General features: G+C 42.8%; 1 protein-coding gene across 1 annotated transcript in view; it reads right to left on the reverse strand.

Moving 5' to 3' along the window:
- Positions 1–2,967: 2,967 nt before the first annotated feature.
- CERS6 (ceramide synthase 6) overlaps positions 2,968–23,385 on the reverse strand; it is a 118,346-nt gene continuing 97,928 nt past the window's right edge. The window contains exons 7-10 of the mRNA XM_044417921.1: positions 19,925–20,053; positions 18,172–18,278; positions 12,082–12,238; positions 2,968–8,963 (exon numbers count right to left, since the gene is read on the reverse strand). Of these exons, the coding sequence (XP_044273856.1) occupies positions 8,805–8,963; positions 12,082–12,238; positions 18,172–18,278; positions 19,925–20,053 (552 nt within the window). The 3' untranslated portion in view covers positions 2,968–8,804. The remainder of the gene's footprint in view (positions 8,964–12,081; positions 12,239–18,171; positions 18,279–19,924; positions 20,054–23,385) is intronic.

Consider the following 23,385-nt stretch of genomic DNA (forward strand, 5'->3'; position numbering starts at 1 on the left):
ATTACACATAGCAATATTCTGGGGAGTGAAAGAAAGGCTGACTCTTCAATTCTGAATGTAGAAAGGCTAGCTCCAATTAAGTTATTACAGAACTGTGGATTTTGCATTCTTTTGTTTCTGAAGGAACAGCACGGGCATTGTTTAAATGTATTGCATTTAAATGCTACTCTACAGCTGAAACCCTCTGGGTGGTTCACAGCAATTAAAAACATACAATACAAAATGATAAAATGCAATATAAAAGTGGTTAAAACTACTGTAGAAAATTAAAAAGAATTATCAAAAACATAGCAGTGCAAAGAGTTAAAATACGATAACAATTTTAAAAGAACAGAAGGTAAAGGTATATAATGCTTGAGAAAATAAGAACTTTACCTGTAACCAAAAAAAGCACAATGTAGGTGCCAGGTGAGCTTTTCTGAGAAATTAATTCTACAGCTGGGAGGCCACATCAGAAAAGGTCCTCTTCTTAGTAGCCCCCCCCATCCCACTTTCTTTGGCACATGGCTCTCAGAGAAGGTCTATTGAAGATGACCTTGGGGTCCAGACAATTATATATGGGAAGAGATGATCCTTCAGATGTCCCAAGGCACAGAATGGAACAACAGACCATGCAGGTGAAAAGTTCTAGGATAACAGAGCCATGTTGGCCTGACCCTGTTAACAGTCTCACTGCTTTGTTGAGGATGAACTGAAGATTCTGGGCAGTTTGCAAAGGCAGCAGCATGCCAGGATCTGGGCAGCTCCAGGGCTGGTCTAACAGCAGAACAATGGCTCTGGTAGTTACAGGAGTGGTTCCAAACTCTGGTGCAGCTGCCAGGGCCTTCATGAGCACCACCTGGGAGCCCTGGGGGAAGAGCTATTTAAGAGCTGCCTCCTCTTTCAAGAGCTGCCTCAGCATCAGTGATCTCCAGTGATTGAAGGCCCCCTCTGCCCCGCACCCTCACCAGTTCCTGACCTTCAGCCTGTTGTATGTTCTTGCTTATCGAACGATATCTTGCCTTGTTCCACTGCCTATTCCTGGTTCTAACCTTGGCCTATTTTGGACTATTACTTGAATTTGTTCCTGGACCGGTTATTGAATGCTGTAGTTGCTTCATCTTGATTCCAATTGCCTGGGTTCCAGTACATCTGTCTAATACTCTGCCACCCATGGCCTGAACCGTTATGTCCATGCCTTGTATAACAATCTGCAGTAATCTAGATGAGAGGGTATCAGAACATGGAGAGCTGTAGCTAGTCTATTTCTGTCCAGATGAAAATTTAATTGGTATAGCTGATGAAAGATACTCCATGGCACCAAGTCCACCTGTGACTTAAGTAACCATGCTGGATCTAAGCATATACCCAACTATGAACCTGATCTTTTGGGAGTGTCACCAGCTGCACCTCCATCTTATCTGGAGTCTCAGTTCACTGATCCTCATCCAGTCCAGGACCACATCCCATATTGGTTCAGAACACTCATGGTTTTACCTGGATTTGATAAAAGGGAAGTAGTGCTGGATGTCATTCACATGTTGGTAATACCCAGTTCATACCTCAGGATAACCTTCCCCAGTGGTTTCATGTAAAAACTGAACAGTATGAAGAACAGAAGAGAGCCCTGTGGAATCCTGCAGCACAGAGCAATCTGGAATTAGCCACCCTGGTAGGATATGAGTCACTCAGTGCCACGCAGTATCTTCAACTTCCAACCCAGATAGGCTATCCAGAAGGCTACCCTGGTTGACAGTAGCCAAAACTGCTGAAAGATCCAATAGAATTAACAGGGTCATACTCCCATTGGCCATCTCCCAGCAAAGGTAATTTGGCAAAGTGACCAAGACAGTTTTCATTCCAAAACCAGGCCTGGTGCCTGGTTGAAGTGACTCTAAATAGTCCATTGCATTCCAGGGGGCCTGCACTCAAGCACTTTGCTATGGAGGAAAGAATAGTAACATGAGCTCTGTGGTAATTATGTTGTTAGCATCTTCTGAGTCTGTGTTGTTGTTATTAGAAATGGCCTAATTAGCAACTGCTTTAAAGAGCCTGGCATCATTCCATCTCTTACAATGTTTTCAGCCTTCTGGGCCCAGCTGTGTATCCCCTCCTTATTAAATGTCATAGGCCATGGAGGGCAAAGGTCAAGCACACAGGTTGGCACCTGGGTTTGGCCAAGCACCTTGTCTGCCTTATTGGCCCTAAGCATCTGAAACCAGTTCATTGACATTGAACCAGATGGTACTCTGGAATCCTTCACTAATGGAGCTGCATTAACTATGGCTGCCAAGGTATGATGAATGCAAGTCCTCTTCTTTCAGCACTGCTGTCAGATCTTAAGCTGCTACACACACTTCCATGGAAGTACATCCCATTGAGCATAATAGGGCTTGGTTCCAAGTAAACTTGCAAAGAACTATATTGTTGAGTAGGCAAAAGCACTACAGGATTATGATCTGCCTTACTGTATGTTATTTGGGCTGCAGAAAGAAGAGCCGTGTGTTTACATGAGCGTGTCACCCCGATGTCTGTCCAGTTCCTCAGCAGTTTATTCACACACTGATTATTAAGTGACTGGGTTTAGTTTTACTGTTATGATGTTCTTGGTTTTGGTTTAAAAGTGCTCACGTACAAAGGATGCCACTTCAACAAATCAAGCCTACTTGAGCCTTTCAATTTAATATAAAGCCTACAGTTCTGTGGCTTTAGAAAGGGTAGGACCTACAAGTAGGAACAAGAAGAGTTGAATGGCACCAGCAGAACCTTTTAAGCTACCCAGTGGATGCAGCTGCCCTATGTGTAATAGCAGTATCTAAAGAGAGTGGTATCCTGTTGGACAACAGCTGCACAAAGGTGGTGGCGGCAGTGAGTGCAAAATCCTTTGTGCCATCATTCAGCTGCAAAGAAGGCAAGTAAAAGATGCCATTCCTAATACTTAGTGTTCATTATGAAAGTGATTTCAAATCAAAAGTCACAATATTGATATTCCAGGAAGAAGTGGAATTTCTTTATTTCAGGAAAGAAAAACAGGATGGGGGAACAGAAGCAAAATCCAAGGCTAAACACATTGCTGTATTTCTGACAATGAAATATACCAGTCAGTTATCATCGTTGAAAGAGTTGCTCAGACTGCTAGATTGTCTTGAAAACACAGATGAAAAATTGCACCATTTCGTCCTGACCTGACCCCCCATGCAGAGCACAGAATGATGGTTATTATTTAAGGCATTTAGAACTTTGTGCACAGGCAGAACCCCTCTGGCATACCAGACGGGTGTGCTCCACACTTCTTTCTGAGATGATCATTATCAATAGAATATATCCTGCTATCGCTATAGCATTCAGCTAAAATGGAGGTTCAAATAAATACTGTCAGCACACACACACACCCTTTCCATTAAAATAACCGGAGGCTGTTGTCTAAGTGTAAGTGGAGTCAGGCACTCCGGTTTACTGTTAGGATTAGGGCAAGAAATGTGTGCTGAGTAATGTTTCTAAAATCCCAAGAGAACTGTTTTTAAAATGCCAAGCTAAAAATGGGCAGTTTTAGGAACATCCCAGAAGACTCTAAAGCAAAGGAAAGTGCATTCAACAGAATGTGCAAGTCACACATCGCTGGTTTAGCAAGAGTCATTTTGAAGTTTTGATTAGTGATTTCAAGGCAACTCGATTTCTAACACTGGATTTGGAGTATTTGGTTGTTCTCATAGTAGCCTAAACAACACTTGTAATTTATTATTGGACATGGTATTCGGTAATTAATACAAGAGGAAATGTAATACTAGGCAGTGCTTAAATAAAAATAAATACAAAATATTAACAATGGGGGTGAGCATAGGATAAAGAACCCCATCTTTCATTTATGGGAATTATAGAAAGCTCAAGTTAATGGTGTATGTGTAGAGATGAGAAATATGGACGTTAATAGCCCTATATTCAAAACCCTCTGCCATACAGCACCTAAGTGAATGGCAGGTGGGCTGATCAACCTGAACCACCAGAATATTGTGTAACTGATGCCTTTCTATGTACAGATTAAGACATTCAAAACAGTCTGGCATTTGGTTACACAAAAATCTGTCCATCATTTTATTGCAAAATGCTGCATGTGAGCACAAGTGCACACACGCAAAGGTTCCTTGCTTGTTACAATGTGCTCAGCTCCGACTGTTATGACTGGAAGGAAAGGGAGTATTCGCAGGGCATTTATCTGATGAAGGCCCTCCATGGCTATTTGCTGTCACATGCTGACAATGCACGAAGACAAACGGTTACTCTTCTTTCCCCATAAACCCAGCCCTGGCTCTCAGGGCTTAGATATCTATTAGTTCCTTACAGATCACAACCACCAGCTGCTACTACAACCCGAGAAGCCAAATCACTGCATGACAGCAGAAGGGAGCAAAGCATGCCATGCAAATGCTCCCGAAAAAGAGCCAAGCTTTCTGTGCACATCATTAGCAACCGATCTTCAGTATCTCCCCCAGAAGCAAACAAATGCTGGGCTAGCTCACAGAGGGCACTGGTGTGTAGACTATGCACATGACAGGGTAGAGAGGTCAACTCTGGCCGCATGTTCTTTCCCTTCCAGGGCATGCAGTACTTCAAATGCAAACCAGGGTTTAGACACACAGGCAGCTATGTGAGCAAGCCCCACTCAAGGGTCCTTGGAAAAAAGTGGCGGGAGGTATGGTGGAAGCCTTCTGACATAGCTACACGTGCCAGCCCCTGGTCCCATTCACATTTCTGCCCGTGGTGGGGGACCACGCGCAAATCCAAGACCCGTGTCTCCCCTGTATCGTGCCGCAGTTGCAGTCTGCTCACCAGGTCTTATGCGAACCAACTTTCTGATGTAAATACAATTAGAAACAGCAAGCTAACTGCACAACAAAGAGAAAAAAATAAATAATTTGTTGAGCTAAGTCAAAACTAACAACAAGGATATATTTATATTTCTTTTTGGCATTTTCCATCTGGCACTCTACAGTCTGGATGGAGAATGCAAGCAAATTCCCATTTTCATCTGAAGAGACTAGCTTCCAGTCAGTCATCCAATTTTCTGTCTTTTTCTTTTAAATAAAACACACACAATGTCTTTATTCAGTGTGTTCCATGTCAATAACTAACAGAATAAATATACACAACAATGGATCTTACTTTCCTATCTCAGGGCTGGCTAATAAAACATCCAGTATAGCTAATGGCTACTCACTTCCACACACTTGCTTTTCTTCATTTTTTCCTACTCTACACATTGTAGTCACAGCATCTCTTATTCTAGTGCTAAAGAAGGACCAAAGAGTTTTCACTAACAAGAGTTCGAAACACATAAAAAGTTTGACAGTACTAACTAATCCAGGAAATTGAATGTCAATTATTTCTGAACGGGTTTTTTATGGAAATTGATTACTTATTTTTGCTTGGATCCAGTGGCTCCTTGCAGGCACAAGAGTGGAAAGCAAACACTGAGCTTATGAGCATGCAGGAGCATTCCCATTCAATTCAATCCTTTAAAGTGAATGGAGAAACTCTCCTTGCAGGATATACTGGGCTACCTGCATGCTAGAACATCTGTAGTTTGAGCTTAGATAATATTCTACCTCCAACTATTTATATTAGGCTGTTGGCACCAGGCTATAGTCCAACTCACTTCAAAGCATGCTTTGTAACAGGTTTTCTGTTCTTTGAAGCAATGCTCAGAAGGCTGCCTCCCACTAACTCCATCACTGTGCATTTCTCCGTAACTAATCCATGTTTAATGTTGGTAGCTGTCAGTCTTACTGCATCCTCACTTTAAAACAAAGCTAAAAATTCTGTCCAGAATTCCTTCCTGAGCCATGCCATTCTGCATTTTGCAAGCCCCCACCCTCAATCCATGTCTCCTGGCAACGAAAAACTGGATTCTACTCATGTGTCTCGATTCCGACAATACGATTTTATCCCAGCCCACATCCAGCACCTCATTTGAGCCCAGTCAAACTCTGCTATGCTGAGGACTCCAGCCTAGCTTTCTGGGACAAAGACAAGAGCTGCACCATGATGTAGCTGCAACAACATTGTGGGATGAGCAACAGAAACTGTTGTGGTGGTGAAGCTCTGTCTGATACCTGTGGTGGTGTTAGGATTCTTTTTGAACCCCATCCCTGCAACAGGCACTTCCCATTTGTTCAGCTCAAATGCAGAAGCAGTTCAGGAAAATATTAGTTTCACTTTCTTCGCTCCATTAGCACCTTCATTTCTGTTTTCCATACTGGCAGCTCTAAAGGAAGCCAAGACCCACAACTACTTTTCTCTTTAAAGATCTTGCAAAGTAGTTGGTTTATCCAGTGGATTCACATGCATGAAAGTGACTATGCTAAAGCATCCGCACTGCATGACTTGGCACATTCCAAGATGCTTTGGGACATGGCAAATGAAAATCCAGACCAGGGAAGGCTTCAGAGGACCAGTCCCACATGCCCAAGTCCACTGAAGAAGTCAGTGTGGGCTGACTTAAGAAATGGTAATGTGAGTGTAAAAGTTATGATTAGGGCATATGGATTTTTTCCTGTACTAAAGTCTCTTGTGCATACGATAATTTCAGATAAAATACTGTATGGCTTGAGAAAATTTTAAGGGCGGTGCAGGAGATGTGTGGCTCAAAATAGTTTTTGATAAAGGTCAACTTCTGATTTTGAGCTGATGCTTCCCTATTTCTTACGATTATCACCTTTCCCTGTCTGAAGGTCTTTGCCACATGTGTCCAACGCTGGCAGAGAATGAAGCTCTTTGTGTGAAAAAAGTTATCTCCTCTGCTGACACTTGCTTTGCTAAGCACAGAAATATCTTTTCTTTATCTTGGGATTGCCTAGGAAATAAGGAAACCTCAAATATAGAGAGATTGAAGCAATCAAGCAATCAAACAAACAAAAAAGAACTAATATTTCTCTTGTAAGGTGCTATTTCCGATTAATTTGGAGCAACTCCCATATGTACATTTTTAAAAGAAAAGCAAATGAGACTATGGCTATTGCCAGCTTAGTTTCTCTAATTATTAAATGGTTTTGGATGCTTGTTACTAATCCATACTGGGGCACCTCCAAGCAGCAGGTTTTTCTCTTTATGTTCCTGGGTTGGACTTAATGGCACCAGATATAGCAACTATCTCTAGGGGAACTATAACTGGGAAACTCTCTCTTCCTCCCCCTGACTGTGGAAGGAGACTAGCATGAGACTCATGTAGCCATCAATTGTGTGGAACACCGCCAGAGTTGTACTAGACAAGGCATCGCCCACACTGAAATCGAGGGACTTGGAAGACCCAAACCACCATCCTCAGTCCCTAAAAACAGATCTTACGTATGAGCCGGATTCACACAATTTACTCAGCACATAAGCTTCAGAGAACAAGGAAAGTTTGTAAGAAGCAGCACCTAATGGGCCGCATCCTCAAGGAATTTATTTGCATACACTTGAAAGAAACCTCAGGCAGTAAGTCCACATTCTTACAAACCGATTACAAGACAGAAAACCTGTGTCAAGACTGTACCACAACAAAGCAGTACATGATTTAATGCTCCTGTTTACAACACAATGATCTGCACATAGAAGACTGGCATAAGTCAAAAGAAGAGTTCTATGCCAGAATATTCTGAACTCCTCTCCTGACATCTAGATTCTATATACATGAAATATTTTTGTATAACATGGTAAGCCACCAACTGATACTCCAACTATGGTCGAAGTGGTATGGTCTAGACACAGGTTAAATACTGTCTGAGAGAATTAGGTTTTGGCAGTCTAATCTTTTCCAATACTCTGTTTATGGTCTACTTTATGGATAATACTAATGGGCAATACTTTTCTGATTCTGGTCTTCTTGACTCTAGTTCTAATTACCCAAATATCCAATTTTGTACACATGTCGAGAGACCCAACCAAGCATGTTTCTTCTGAAATGAAAGAAAAACTTTTTTGAATGACATCAGCCTGAAATCTATACAAAATGTTTATAAACCAAATTGGGGTTAAATCTGCAAGGCAGGAACATTCTGCAGGATGAGTTCATCATGCTTAGTGTAAACATAGTTTGAGCATTTGCTCAGACCAATCCAATTTGCCATCAATTATGGAATTTAAAGCAATCCTAAATCTTATTTTACAGTAACTATGGTTTAATATGAACTGTCAAACTGACCCCATTAGAGGCAATGTAAAAATAACAATGCACGACTTTATAACTTCACACTGAGGGTGGGGTGAGGGAGTGGCCACTTGTGATTGTACTGGCAATTTCTAAAGTCAGCCTCCTTCAGCAAAAAGGAAAGAGCAAGAAAAAAGGCAGGAAAAATGCCCAGAATGGGAGATGAACTCCTATAGCCCCACTGCAGAAGACATTCAAGCAGGCACCTGCAATGAAACATACTTGTTAGAGAAACCAAGCACGGAGAAGGGACACACCGTTACACCTGGCAAACCCTCGTCCTGATGAAGTCCAAAGGAGTATCCAGAGGAAGTTCCCTTTCGTCTGCAAGCCACCCCCAGATAAGATAAAAAATAAAATTCAAAGTTTACAGAAGAAAATACTGCTCCCATCAGGTCATGTATATATACATACAGCATGCCTACATACATAAAATGGTGCGGCGCTGTAATTCACAAACAGGAAATACGGCAGTGCGCGATCAGAAGCTTTAGATACTCCAAGTGTGTTTTTTTCCTCCAATGCTGAGAAAAAGAATAAGGAAAGGGGAAAAAAGGGAAAGAAACAAAACCCAAACCCAGCATTCACAACTCATTTACTTCCAGTAGCAAACAGATCATTTTGTTCGTGCATCCAGGAATTAGTGTTCTTCTGCAGAATTGCCACTGGTGAGATACCCATTTGTTCCATTTGCTCCACTCATCCCATTGGTAGTGGCTGAACTATGGGAGTTCTTTGAAACAGGAGTCGAGGGTTCTTCATCTGAACTAGACTCAACATCACTTCGGTCATCTCTTGCCTGCAATAGGTGCGAGAAAAAAGAGGAGGAGGAAACAGGCTGGAAGCTATTGCATGGTTGAAAGGAGATAAATTCTCATGCTCCTTTCTGTCCAGCCCCCAAATCAGAGGCCAGAAAACTGCCACACTTCAAGTCTACTTTTAAGGTTCCCATGTATTTGCTCTGGAACATGCAGCTGGATGTGTTGAGAGAAAGCTGTTTCTGAGCAATTATACTTAAAATACATGGTGGTTGCACCTTAAAAAGTGCCCATGAGTGAGGGGAGCTGACTTCTTGTGCTACTTTATTTCAACCCAGTTCACTCCTGATACTGGATGGGCTGGCAGGGAAAGGAGCTTGGTTACAGAATGCAGGGAGATGGAGGCAAGAGGATTGAGCTGCCCTCACCCAGATGTTAAAATGAGCCCCCAGCCTGCGCTTTATGCCCGTGAAGAATCAGCAATGCCTGCCCCGGTCACATCTGTTTGAGTCAGAAAACTTGCTCACCGCTGGTGCCCTGCGCCCTCCTTCCATCCCCACCTTTATGCCTTCTGCCTTGCTACTACTGGCATTTGTGTCTCAACATTTTTGGGCCAGTTTTCAAAAAGCAAGCAAACAAAAACACTCTTATTCTTTCACAGAGCCTCCCAGAACAATCTTCAGAATCCCTTGTCCCCACCTGTGTTGGCACCTGATTCACCCCAGTCTAACTCAGTTCTCCTTTACTCCCACTCCGTTGCACAGATAACTAACCTTGCCTGAGGCACATATTGAAGAGGGTTGGGGGGGAAGAGGGAAACACTGGCTGTTTCCTTGCCCTTTCCCACTCCCCCTCCACTCCCTCCCAGCACAGTAAGGAAGGGAGCAGCAGAAAGGCACAACGTTCTTTCATGAGAATAGCTCCACTGGACCAGTGCAAAGGCCAAATTGGTTTAACCTTCTGCTCCTATAGTGGCCAGGCAGAGGGCTCAATGGGAAGCCCACTGCAGAACCTGAACATGAAGGTGGCACTCCCCCCTTCATTTTCTCCACCCACAGCCAAACACAGGCATACTGCTTCTGATCCTGGAGGCAATATACAGCCATCACAGCTAGAAACAATGTGAAGGCTTGTCTTCTCTATTTCTGTTTCCTGTATCGCTGGGTTTGGCAAACAGGAAGGCAAGTTCAGGCCAGGAGACTGCAGCTGACTGTACTTATGGGCCCTGCAGGATGACCCTGTTCTGCATCACTGCTAGCACACTGTTGGAAAGCAGTCATAGTAATGACAGAAATATGAATATAGTTTAAAAGGGATCATGCAAGCAGCTTCAGAAATGCTACAGGTTCTGTGACAGTGAAGAGGCAAGGCAAGGCTGAGAGGTGGAGAAGGAGCAGCAGAGAAACTCTGTTAACTGGGAAGGCCATGGGTAAATCGAGGAGGCATTTAAGGGAACCAGAGTAGCAGGCTGCATAAATACTCATGGACATCCTGCCCATGAGTAGCACTGGTACTGGCAGAGAAGCATGGTGTGAGGTGAGCAAGCCTGCAATGATGAAGTGTGGCCTGAGGGACCATGGCATCCAGGGCCTTCAGCGTCTAGCTGGATATGTATTCCACAACTACCACATGCCCAGTTCAGTAATCTAAGCCATGCGTATAAAGTTCAAATGGCAACCACAAGCCATCAGCATCACTTGAATACAGTGCTCTGCTTACTGTTGCTGAAAGGAATATCAAAGTGATATCTTGACCAAACAGATGGAATAACTCAAATTTCAGAGTATTTTCACATAGGTTTGCAAGCACTTTCAAGCACTTTCTTGTATTCTCCTCCCCCTGAGCTTGCAGATCACTGACAGGACAGGGATGCGGGCAGTTTTCTGTTGTAAAGTTCAGTTGGAACATGTTTGAACAGCTAAAGATGCAAGTTTGTATTTGCATTTTCTGTATTTAAACTTTTCACTCCAGAGTCACATGGGCTTTGGAGTGGGTATCCATGGAATTTTAAATGTCTGTCTATCACACTTATTAAAATATGTTTGCATACTCAAAAGTATGCAATCTTAAGCATAGAGAACACAAAGAAAGGCAGCCTAAGAACAAGGAGAGAAGACTTAAAGATACAAAATGAACAAAAATACGCATGTAGGTTGGTAATGTGTCTGTGCTTTCTCCCAAGGAAACTTACATGCAAAGGGTTCCACTTCCCAGCCTTCAAAGGCAGCAGAAAGGAAAGAGTTCAGAAAGTTAAAGAAGTAGTCACATTTGGTTTTGTGTGAGAGGAGTGGCTTCCTACCATAAAAGGGGAACATAAAGTGCAGGTCTGAGACAACTGCTAGGGTTACTTCTAAGTTCAGGAATGGAAGATGCTGCTGGATCAGGACCCACAGAAACCACTTCGTGTCTGAATGCTAGGTGTTTGGAGCAAGTTGTGAGTTCATATTCTGAAAACACACAGGCCTACTTTGCAGATTCAAGGTACACTTGTTGCAATTATTTATTAGTCGCATTTTTATCCCACTTTCTCCAAAGAGCCTGCATTTATCTTCCTCCTACTCCCAAGTTTGCCCTCACAAGAACCCTGTGAGGTAGGTCAGTGACTGCCCCAAAGATACCAAGCAAGCTTTGTGGCTGAATGGGGACTCGAGTCCCTGTCCAACACCTACATCACACTAGCTTCTTAAATACAGCGCATGAAAGCAAACAGAAGCGTATCTGCAGGAGCATGTGACTATTTTTTACAGGACAGCTGGAACGGAGGCCCTCCTGACAAGGGCACACTCAGTGGCAGATGCAGGATTTACAGCCCTTCATGGCACTGCAGTCTTGAGAAGCAAGCTGAGACACTTCATGGTAAGCTGATTCCAAGGCTGAACCAAAGGAAGCTTACATTGCAAATCTGTACCGGAACAGTCCATAGTCGAACCCACCGGACTACTCAGATGGCCAACAATACATAGGTGATTTCAGAACTCCCAGTGTCTACTAGAAACAGTGCAATTCAATGGCAAGACTTCATCATGGATTGTTAAAGTCAGGGACTTTATAGGTATTATGCTGGCAGATTTGTATTACACAAAAATCATACAATACGTAAGAATAATCACTGGAAAACTAGAAGACAAAGCGTAAATAAAGTATCCCAGTTTTTCTTACCTTGCCTTTTACAATAGCTTTATAGGTTGCCTTTACTATTAGATAGGACCAGAAGCAGTGGAGAACTTGAAGAGTCAAAAGCAGAATGGCAAAGATCGACAAGGCAGGAAAGCTGCCAACTATTTCTGGCATTTCCAACAGCACTGTGTTCAGTATCCTGAAGGAAACAGAAAGGCGGAAGCAGGGAGTCAATGTAGAACTGAAGAGCAAACAAGTTCATTTATCAGTGTAGGTCCAGCCCACCCCAATCACAGGTATTCTTTAACTGTGGAAGAAACAGAGCATTCAAGCTGGTTATCTCCTGGAATCTCATTCACATCACCTTCTGTGATCTTTGAGGTGAGCTGGTCCTGCTTTTACATTCCTACAGGATTTACATATTAGTTTCATGGAGGGCAAGACCACACATTGCATTCCAACCTGGCTCTCCCCACCCCCACACGATCACTGTATTTGTATTACATTTATGGCTCCATTTTCTTCCATGGGAGCATTTAAAACAGCATACATGGGATATTCCAAGCAACCTTCCATACAGTCACTGGGCAGACCTATTTCTGCTTATTTTCTTTGACATTTGTTGAACTGGGATCTATTCTACGGGCCTTTTCTTGGTTTGTAATTAAATGCATATGCCTGGGTTTGGTTTAGAGCTTTGATTTTATTTTGTAAAGATCTTGCAGTATAGCAGGTTTTTGCTTACTGGTTGGTAGATGGATTCATATATTATCACAAAATCAGAAAAATGTCCTTGCTACAGGCACTTTTTGAAGGTGACTTTTTATTTTAGATTTCTTTTTAACAAACGAGTATATTGCATGCCATGAAAAAAATACATACTGGAATGAAACAAAAAGCTACCACAATGCTATCCATTTTCTGTTTTTATCAACATGCTATAGACTCTTTTTGTTCTTGAGAAGCCAAGTACCATTTTGTTCCACATCAATAAGGAATGCCAACTATAAATCAGTGTTAAGTAACATGGCAATAAAAACATTTGTGGGTACTTTAGCTCCTGTGATTCTTACTTATGGTGACCAAGATTGAATAATAAGTGCATTGAAGTGCTTGACTAAAGCAAGGAAAAGCCCCATATGGATGAAAGCTCATCCAGTATAAATGTAGTAGATCAACTTTAACCAGCAGATGGCATGTTTAACAAGTTAACTCCAGTTTTCCTTATGGTCTGGGCTGGTGACAGAGAAGCAATAGGTTTGCAATGTTCAGTTAGGGAATTTAAGAGTACATAGTCCAAGTCATGTGAGGAAATAAAAGGAATCTGTGTATCTGGCATTAAGCCTCACACAGGGAACAGCTGAACATTGGGAAGGGGTCCTGGGAGGAGGCTGGAGGCAAGGTACCAAGAAGACACTGCATGAGTCACAGAAAGGTAGAATTGGAAGGGGCAAAGAAGGCCATGCTGTTGCAGAACACCACGTTACACCATCCAGTTTCTTTTTAATGTCTCTAGAGTGGGAGAGCCCACAAACTCTCCAGGCAAATGGTCCCACTGTCATATTGCTCTGGCAGTGAGAAGATGGAAGACAACACTTGGGCAAGAAAGGAGTTTATCGGACAGAGAACTGTGGAAACTCTTCAGTGTCAAAGTTAGGGATGTGTTTCTATCTGCTTAATAGGGGTAAGTGGAAGGTGCTTGAAAGATAATGGCTAAATGATGCAGGATCAACTAAACAGTGGCCTGAAATGTGGAAACATGTGGGATGTGAGTGGAACAAACATGGAGCTGAAGCAGGAGTGAATAAGAGTTGTGTACAAGGAGACAGCGGGAATTTGCAGCACTGCAGGAGGCATCCCATACTGCCACAGGAGCCGTTGCTACCACAGCAGCATCCACCACCCCTCCAGAGTGAGAGCAACGGCCTCAGCTCTGCTAAGCCTCACAAGGTCCAAGTGAAGCATCTGCTAATACAGAGCCAGCCCACTCTTCCATAAAGCATCCAACAGGAGTCCCAAGCTAAGCAGGCATACCCGCCCTGCTGCAACATCCCAGCCAGCATAATTAGTGTAGAGGAAGGACTCAAGGCACTTGGAGCTACAGCCAGAGCAGGACTAGATCTTCTGTGACACCCTCTGAGGCAGACTACCAAATATACAAAGGGCAGCAAGACAGGATGGGCTATGGACTATGAGTAGGGAGGAAGCAGGCACACACGGGATGCAGGATGCTGTCACGGCCACTGTAGCATTGTGCCTCTGCTGCCAAAGAGGACAGTGAGTATCAAGAAGCAGAGAGTGGTAACAGGACCGAATTTCAAAAACTGGCATGCATAGTTCAGTGACGTGTTTGGCTGCTCTGCTGCACTTGGGGATTCAAACAAGGCCTTTGCTTAGCTTAAGCAGCCACACTATAGATCCACTGTCACTTTTTTAACATCTTTGAAAGGATAGGATGGGGGGAAAGGGGCATCCTATTAGCTCACAGCATATTCTGGATCCTGAGGCAATAACACTTTGCGGAGTCAAATGTTACACACTGCCACACCTGCCATGCACTTGGAAGGAGTTACACAAATGTTTAATGTCTTGGTTCATTCAGCCGGGCAACTGGAAAGTGTCTTCTCAGGACTGCAAATGAAGAGCTGCTCCATCCCCCCACCCCGCTTTTTCTCCAGGGATTCATTTGCAATTTATGACCTTCTAGCATTTTGAAGAGAAAGGAAAGAGGTCGAGGAAACACCAGGATATCTTACATTGTTGCTTTCCTGGGCTCTGCCCACTGTAATGCCCCTTTTCACTCTCCCCACTGTCTAATCCCCGACCCAGGAGAGGCAGCTGGTGTGTTTCTTTGTAATCTGGCTGTGAAAGGCAAAGGGATAAAAAAATACTCTGAGGTTGGACCTCCGCCTGTAGCCTTGGATGTAGGGTCCAAAGTACCCTATAGTCCCTAGACACTTTGGAAAATGCATGTTTAGTTTTCTCAATGAAATAATATATCAGCACAGATCAAAGTAAACTGCACAATTTTGTATCTGACTAGGGATGACCAGAGTTATAGTCCAACACATCTGGATGGCACCGTGTTCTACTTGGTAAACTCCCATGAGATATTTTTTAGCATTCTCACAGCATGACTTGATAAGAAATAGGAACTTCCCATTTTATGGACAGGAAAATTCATTATGCACAGAACCCATCTGATCCAGGTTGATTATCTCTGCTGTTCTGCAAAGGAAACAGTCTCGGCATACACAAGTTGATGTTGGGGAATGTGCCAAACTTTTTCTGGCTCATTTAACAGCCACATCATGGTATCTCCCTTAGGCTAGCCTACTTTGCAACATAATTGGAAAGCAGAAGAAATCCTCTCGGCTGAGTCCATTTTGTTTGACAGTATCCATAAGGCCTCCCAGCTGATTAAACACTAGTGCTTTCAGCTTATTTCTCTAGGTCCTTTTCAATCACAATGGAAATTGATGTTTAAGTTACCACAGTGAAATACTCAATTTCTTATCTCTAGAAATGCTCAAGAAAGATGAAAACCCAACTATGCCTGGATCTACCTGGGGGTGCATGTCACATATAAATTCTTCCTGGGGTTACTGCCTCCTAGGGGGAGTCACATATAAAAACAGGCAGGTTTTTGTAACTCTCTTGCAAGCCACTATTACAATAAGACCTTTATTTAAATTCACGTTAAATCCTTTTTGTTCTAATTCCAGATGTATTTATTAAGTGCAACCAATGCAATTAAAACAGACCAAAGCTATGTAAGAGCTATTGATTGCACAAAATTTATGCTCTACTGTTTGATTTTGCTGCTGCAGAACTAGCTTGTTGGCTGACTGAGTTCAAAGAAGGCCAATAACCAACTCAGAGGCTCTGCTCTCCTAGACCAGCTTTAATGTGCAAAAATAATTCTCTAATAGAAAGATTGCCATTTGAAGCCAATTCAGTTTGTTCTTTAGAGGGCTGCTTTTTCATTCTTGCACATTACTTGATACTATGCAAATCACTCCCATCAGTTCCAAGTGAGGACTACTTCTACTATAGCATTTTCCCCTCCACAGAAAAAAGAGCAAACATGCAGTGAAGCAGAGGATAATATGATGGGAATCGCAAGTTTCTCAGTTTGCAGATACACAGCTGGGCTATGTGATGATCCTCACATAGTACAAATGTACATGTCCTCAGGCATCGCACAAGGTTTGCCACTGTCTAAAACAGGAGGCAAGACCTGGTGCTGTTGCCACGTTGCACCACCCTCCTACTTGCTCTTTCCTCGGTTGCCACGCTGACCCCATTGAGCTGCATGGCCAGAAGAAACAGCCTGAGGGCCCTCACACAGCTCAAGCGCTCCCTGACCACACATGCTGAGGGAAAGAGAGGGCGGGTGGCTGTTCTAGAGGGCCTCACTGGCTGAATTTTCATTGTGGCAAATGCCACAGCAGGAAAGCTGCTGGTAGAGGCTTCCAGGGTACTCACTGGAGGCTTCTGTGGTGACCCCTGCTGGTGGGGATGGGTATAATTTTTTGTTCCTCCCCCTCTGCCACCAATGCCAGCACCTCACCCTATTTCTTTGGTGGATCAGTCCTGCACTGCCTCCTTCCTTACATCCGTGTAGAGCATGTTGCATGGAGAAGCAGCATCAGCCCTGAACAGCTTCAGTGTTCATGGATGCTTTCTGATTTGGATTCTGGAACTTAACCTGAAATGCTACATCTTACTGAGATACCTGCCATCGTCTCTTTCATTTGCCTTTATTTACACAGGAAAATCATGGAGAAATCTCCTTCTCATTTTATGCCATAATAAAAAGGAGTGCACAAATAACCTGGACATAAGGAGGCTTTTAAGCTCTTGTAAGGCTGTTAATCACTGTATCTACTTTCAGTTTTGTCACAGAACTGAGATCCAAGCTCTATACAGCTTTTCCTTTCCTGCTTTTCTACAATGTAACCTCTAGGTGGTGCTGTGCTATATTGCAATCATACAAGTAGGAAAATATGTTTTCTTTCACAAACGCTATTTTCACACTCTAAAAAGAGCGAGAAAGCACTCTTTAAAAAGAGAAGTGAAATTGGGGGGTCCATATATCATCTAAAGAAGCATTAAGTACAATAATTATTTTGTGCAGAAAAGCTCTCACTCCACTGCAGATCCCTCAGTTGTCTGAGAACTGTGCTCTTACTTATCTTGTTGGTTAATCCAGTGTTCACCAAGCCAAGACCCATTTCTTTTCCACATCCTTTTAATTTTTACCATTACCACTGGCTTAAATGAATAATTAAAAAGGGAGACAATCCTAGTTCCAAACTTGGATCATATTTCTCGTGCAAACCTAAAACCAATGTACTCTAATGAATCTGCACAGTCCAGATGACTGCTGTTATGTTTAAGATGTGATTACAATGAAGTAAAGTAGCATAACAAAATGCTGCTGCACTTTTACTTAATGGAAAAATAGTTAAAAAGAAACACAACCAAAAACCCATGTTTCAGAACACAGAGATTTATAGAACCACTTAAACAACTATTGGGAAATTGGTCAAACAGTTTGAATTACTTTGTGCTTGACTCCTGCAACTCATTACAAAGTGTTTCACTGTGCTGACACAATTAGAGACTGGCCTCACAATGATATCCTCTTATAACCATGCGTGGAAAGCAATGTGTGATTCTGGACTGTGTCAGGGAACATATGGTCCACCCAATTTCTCTTCTCCTTCCAACAAAAACAGTTTGAAAGAAAGTGGAAATTAATGACAAGGGTGTTCATCAAGCCAAGACTCCATTGTTTCCCCACTGTTCACTTTTACCACAGGCTCAAAAAGTGCAATGAATAAATAAAAAGGAAGACAATCCTCATTCAAAACTTGGATTGTATTTCGCATGCAGATCTAAACCCAATGTACTCTAGTGGCTCTGTGCAGTCACTTGCTTTCAACCCATTTCTTCTCCAGGATGACTGCAAACAATGTTTCCCAAGAATCAGCTAACTGCTGTGGTCCTTCGGTGAATGAAATTATGAAAAGCAACCACAGCTCTTGAGAAAGAGAGGCAAGTGGCCACGGCAGTCAGTTACCAGACTTAAACATGTGATTCCTTGGAAGGGGGGCATTTACTCACCACAAAGGATATATTCCAAGCCTTGTAATAATGAAAACAATAGCAAACACGAGGAAGAAGAAATCACACAGTCTTTGAAACTTGCAGTAGTTTGCCATTTTGGCTGCCTAGAACAAGAAAGTAACATAGGTTATCTCCTTTATAATATGGCGAAACATTTTTTCAACAAATACTAACAGGCAATTTGTTCCCAAACATGCATCATTCATCATGATTCTTTCATTGCTCTTGCCTCTTCCATTAACAAGCGTCACACAGTATCTCAAGGGCAAAAGTTAACACTATCCACTAGCATCTCTCATCTTTGTACATGTCTCTACTGCAGCACACCATTTTAATGTTTTAATTGTGTTAGTTTAAAAGGTGGCTCTGATACTATCTCCACCATGGGTTGGGTCCATGTTGGTCACCCTCTAGCAGAATGGAAATTGTATTTCCCCAAATTTGTTTTGGGGTGGGGGTGGGGTGCATGTGGGAAGCTCTAGGGGAAGAACCGTTTTCCTAGGGGAAATCTGTTCATAAATCTACTCATGCAATGTTTGAATTATCTCCGTATCTAAACCTAAATATCTTTGTTCAGAAATCCCAACTTCAGCAGGACTTAGCTCCAAGTAAGACCTTGGATTTCCACAGCTTTTTCATCTTTCATCCTGTTTGTTAGTTTTGGTGTACGCACATGCACACACACACACTCACTCTATGTGTTTCCTGAACATATTACTGATTTTCCAAGCTCTTTCTCCTTTAGCAACATTGGAACTTCAAAGACAGCCATACTGCATAGACAAACAGTCTTCTATGCATTCTGGTTCCTTTTCTCCTTTCTACGGGTTGGGAGTGAGAAGGATAATGGTTTGGGTGTTCATTGTCAAGGACTGCTGGCTGGACTTCAGCAGAATCCTAACTGGCATGTGAAACAGAATTGGGGGGGGGTAGAGTGGATGGGCTGTGCCAAGACACGGAGCTGAAAAAAGCTGAGGCGCTTATGTCAAGGCCAGGCCTCTCAGACGTGGAGACAGCCCATGGGAATGCTCAGGATATATAGCAGGCGGGAGTTTCTCAGGTGAAGGCCAGGCAGCCAAGCCTCTTGACCCCATGATACACCTCCATGTATTTGGAGGCAGTCCAATTACAGGATTGACATGTGGAGAGGAGGTGTGCTTGCTTTCAGAAGGCTCTCCTGAAGGGATGGGAGTCAGGCATGTTCATAAGGATAGTTTCTAGAGGTGATTACTAGATGAGGTTCAACAAACCACTCTGTGCATGCTGGATGATTTGTGCTTTTGGGTCAGTAAAACATGCATTCTAAGTCTCTGGCTTTTGAATGCTCAAAGGAAGAACCTTGTCTTCTGACACTATGCTTCCCTCCATCATTTTTAGTCAAGCTTCCTGTTGCCAACTTGGCCATATCTATGTTCTTTATGGGTGGGTTTGCACAACACAAGCCACTGTGGAGTTTTCTAACCGTAGAAACCTTGTTGTGGTATTTTGGCATGCTATGTTTGATCTTTAGAAAACATGAACAGAAACAACTTCCAAGCATCATGTGGTGGATTGCAATCTTAGAGGGTTTATGTTTTAAAATATGGTCCATGGTATCTATCCAGTACAAATTTACACAAACACTTTGTGAAACAAACTTCAGTAGAACTGAAGCTTTCATAAACTGTAGCTCATTTGTTTAGACTCATTTTTGTGCTAGGAAGAGACATTTTAGACAGGCAAATTATTATTATAGGTCGCACTCTCTCACCTCCAATACAGCATCAACTACATCGTGAAGACACAGAGTCAGGCTCCCCACGCGTGTGAAATTGACTGTATAGGAGATGGTTAGCAACATGATTGTTATGATATGATGTGTAAACATGATGCCAAAATCCTGAGATAGAGAAAGAAAAAGGGGAAAAGGGTTAAGCAGTCCAACAAAACTCAGTTTGGATTTCTCAACATGTAGAGTCAGAAGTTTTTAAAAACTGTAATTAAAATTCTGCATATGGGAGGAAATAACAGGTCTCAAGTGAAGAAGCCCCTGGCTTCCATCATCTTGAGGGCCCTTGGAGAAGCACCGTCCCGGCCAACTCGTTCTACCTACTACAGATGGGCTGAAATTTAGACAGGTACCTTCTGGCTCCTGATGCCCTACAGTTAATTTCCTGTTCCTGTTTCCCTGTTCTTTTTTTCTGTACACATTCAAGCCCTGTGAGGCCAGGTCTCCCTAATTACACCAAGAGAAACAGGTTGAAACCTGCATGCAGTTATGTTGATTTACCTTGAATTCCTGCCTCCTGCCCCCACATACAAACCAACACAGTAAGTAAAACAGCACACATTTCTTAGTTCTTCTATCACCATCACCAAGAAGAATGTAAAACACAGCCTATCGTATTGATGAGCATTTTACTATTTTATAAATGTATCTTCATGTAGCTTTTCCCCATGGAAACATGAAGAGATTGCTTTAGGTAGGGTCCAGACGAGTTTAAAGAATATCAGAGTAAGTAGTTTAATACCATAGCAATTTTCTTGCCACTTGCACAACCCAAAGCAGCAAAAGCAGCACTAAACAGCACTACTGTTAGCATGCAATGCTTTCAAAGGGATCCCACTCAAAAGTAATACACAATCATAAACAAAGATACAGTAAGATCTAAATACTCATCTACTGAAGTGGATTTTGGTACGAGTGTAGGTGACATCTAACACAAAATAATGTTTTCATTCTGCTCTGATATTGGGCTCCACTTGTTTCCATTCAAAGGGCCTCATTCCCCCACCTGCCACTCCAGAATCCTGCAGCAACTTAATTCCTGTGTTACTTCCATTTACTATTTCAAGTAGCTTAATGAACAGGAAATGTCCTCCCCTCCATTACATTTAAGGGCATCCATCTGAAGTTGAATCTACCACCATCAAATCAATCGAGCATTTATTCTTTTCTCCCCATATTGGGAAAGAACTGTTGTAACCCCCCCCTCATAATCGAAACATGCAGCCAGGGCATGGCTCGTCACGGGTAAAAAGCATGATCAGGGTGTCCTGTGCGCGTAAGAACAAGAACCCCCAACGAATGTGCATGCTACGCAAGGATGAAAACAAAGCAGGCTACGCTCAAGCATAACCGCAGATGTCACGCCCTTGTACCCTCGCTTGCTTGCTTCAGCATGAAAAATGTGCAAATGTAGCTCAGTGGGGTTCCCCTATTGTTCGCTGTTATTCAAGCACCTGCATAGTTGTAAAAGAGTATAAAAAAGCTGCATTCTTCTGCTCGAGACCGCACTCCAACGAGTGTGGTCCCTGCAGGTAAATAAATCCCCTCTCGAAAATTCCAACTAGTCTCTGGTCTCATTCGTAAAACTGCGCCATACAACAAGAACATATTGCAAAAAGAAAAGGGAAAATGCAAAGAAGGAAAAGGTCTCTCCAAAGCTTTCACGATGATACTCTGTGCTTTGATCCTTCTCTTGACTCTTGTTTTTTGATTTCAACCAAATAGAAATTAAGCTGTAAGACAGTCAATCTGAATGGAAAAGCAAGTTCAGCTGTCTTCTTTCTTTAACGTCATTTTCACACTGGTTCAAGACAAATCTAGTGCTCAGCCTCCCCATATTAAAGCAGTACTAATATTAAATCTTCTTAAATACATACGTGCAGGCCTCTAGCAAGCCCATGTCTGAGCACTAATTAAAACCTAAGTCCCATATTCTGTACACTATGTCATCAAATGTGGTCATTAAACAAGGGCCAATTTATTTCTTCCTGCATGCAACCTTTGCTATTCTGTAACTCTCTAGGAAAGTATATCTTCCTAGAAATGGGTAAACATCCTCTGTCTCAAAAATAAAAAGTGACTAGGTATCGGTGAGGATTTCTTTCAAGTACCCACAAACCTCAAGGGCCATGGGGAGGTCTTGAAAGGAGGAACACTTGCAAATGAATGGCTTGTTTCCTCCCCTGTTTGCAAGCTAATGTAAGTAGGACACACAAACCTGATATATTTAGGATTAGGATTTTAAAATTTTTAGCCGAGAATGCACCGGGGGTTTTTAAATGTTTTTTTAATTGTTATATTATTATTATTTATGTATGTTTTTATGTATTCTTTGTGAGCCGCCCCAAGGCTTTGTTGCGATGGGGGTGGCATAGAAATGTTTTAAATAAAAATAAAATATTTGTTTGAAGGCAAGGGGGTAACTGGCAGCAGGAGAGAGACTATTTCCTGCCTTCTTGTTCTGACATTGCTGAGCCTTTTCATTTCCTACAAGGATTGGGCAATAATCATTTCAGAAGGCTGTTATGTCTGTGTGGCTGGTAAGATGGACTCCTGCAAGGCTAATGACTCTTGCAAGCAAAGGTAAAGAATTTGTTCTTACTTTAGTGCAGGTATGTAGGACTCAGCAGGGGAAAGGTAATGAATGACAGCCAACTGAGATACAAGTTGGTGTAGAGCCACCTTACATGAATCGAAAGCATCTGCAAATCCCCTTCCTTCTTGAACACTCACTCCATACCTGCATGCCTACATCTATGATGGCCATAGTTACTGTTGTAACAGTATTCATTCTAATGAAGTATGACTGTGTTCAGTCCCCAAACTTTATAGTCAAACAGAATTTTACCTCTGCCCAGCCTCCCCAGTGAATTCCAGCTTCTAACCCACAATCCTTTTGCTGCTATTATTTTCTGTACCACAGTCTCTACATATTTCCAGGGTTTGTTAGCACAATGCTTGTGAGCCTTGATCTACTTTTTAGGAGTATGACAGCCCATGGCTTGACACCACAGAACAATGACCAAAAAGCATGGGCTGCAGTGCCTACAGAAGGGCCGCCTAGCAAATGCCATTTGCTCTAGCGCAGTGCGTCGCCTCTCTCCCTTACTCACCCTCACGCACACACGCAGGCCTTCTTTGCTCAACTCACAGCCTTCTGGGAGGGGCTGTGGCTCAGGGGCAGAGCACCTGCCCCTGTTTGCATGCAGAATTCTCACATTAGATCCCCAGCAGATCCAGGAGGGCAGGAAAAAGACCTGCCTGAACTGGAAGAGCTGCCGCTGGTCAGTATCGATGATGTGGGAATGCATGGACCAATGGTCTGGCTCTGTGGTCAGGTCCTCACGATCATGGTGGGGAAAGAGGACCTGCTTGCATACTGGGTGCTATGCCTGCTTAGCCTCACAACACAGGGCTTCCTGTGTTGTCTGATCCCTGTGAAG

This window comes from Varanus komodoensis, unplaced genomic scaffold (assembly GCF_004798865.1).
Source record: "Varanus komodoensis strain SLA01 unplaced genomic scaffold, ASM479886v1 scaffold9, whole genome shotgun sequence".
NCBI lineage: Eukaryota > Metazoa > Chordata > Lepidosauria > Squamata > Varanidae > Varanus > Varanus komodoensis.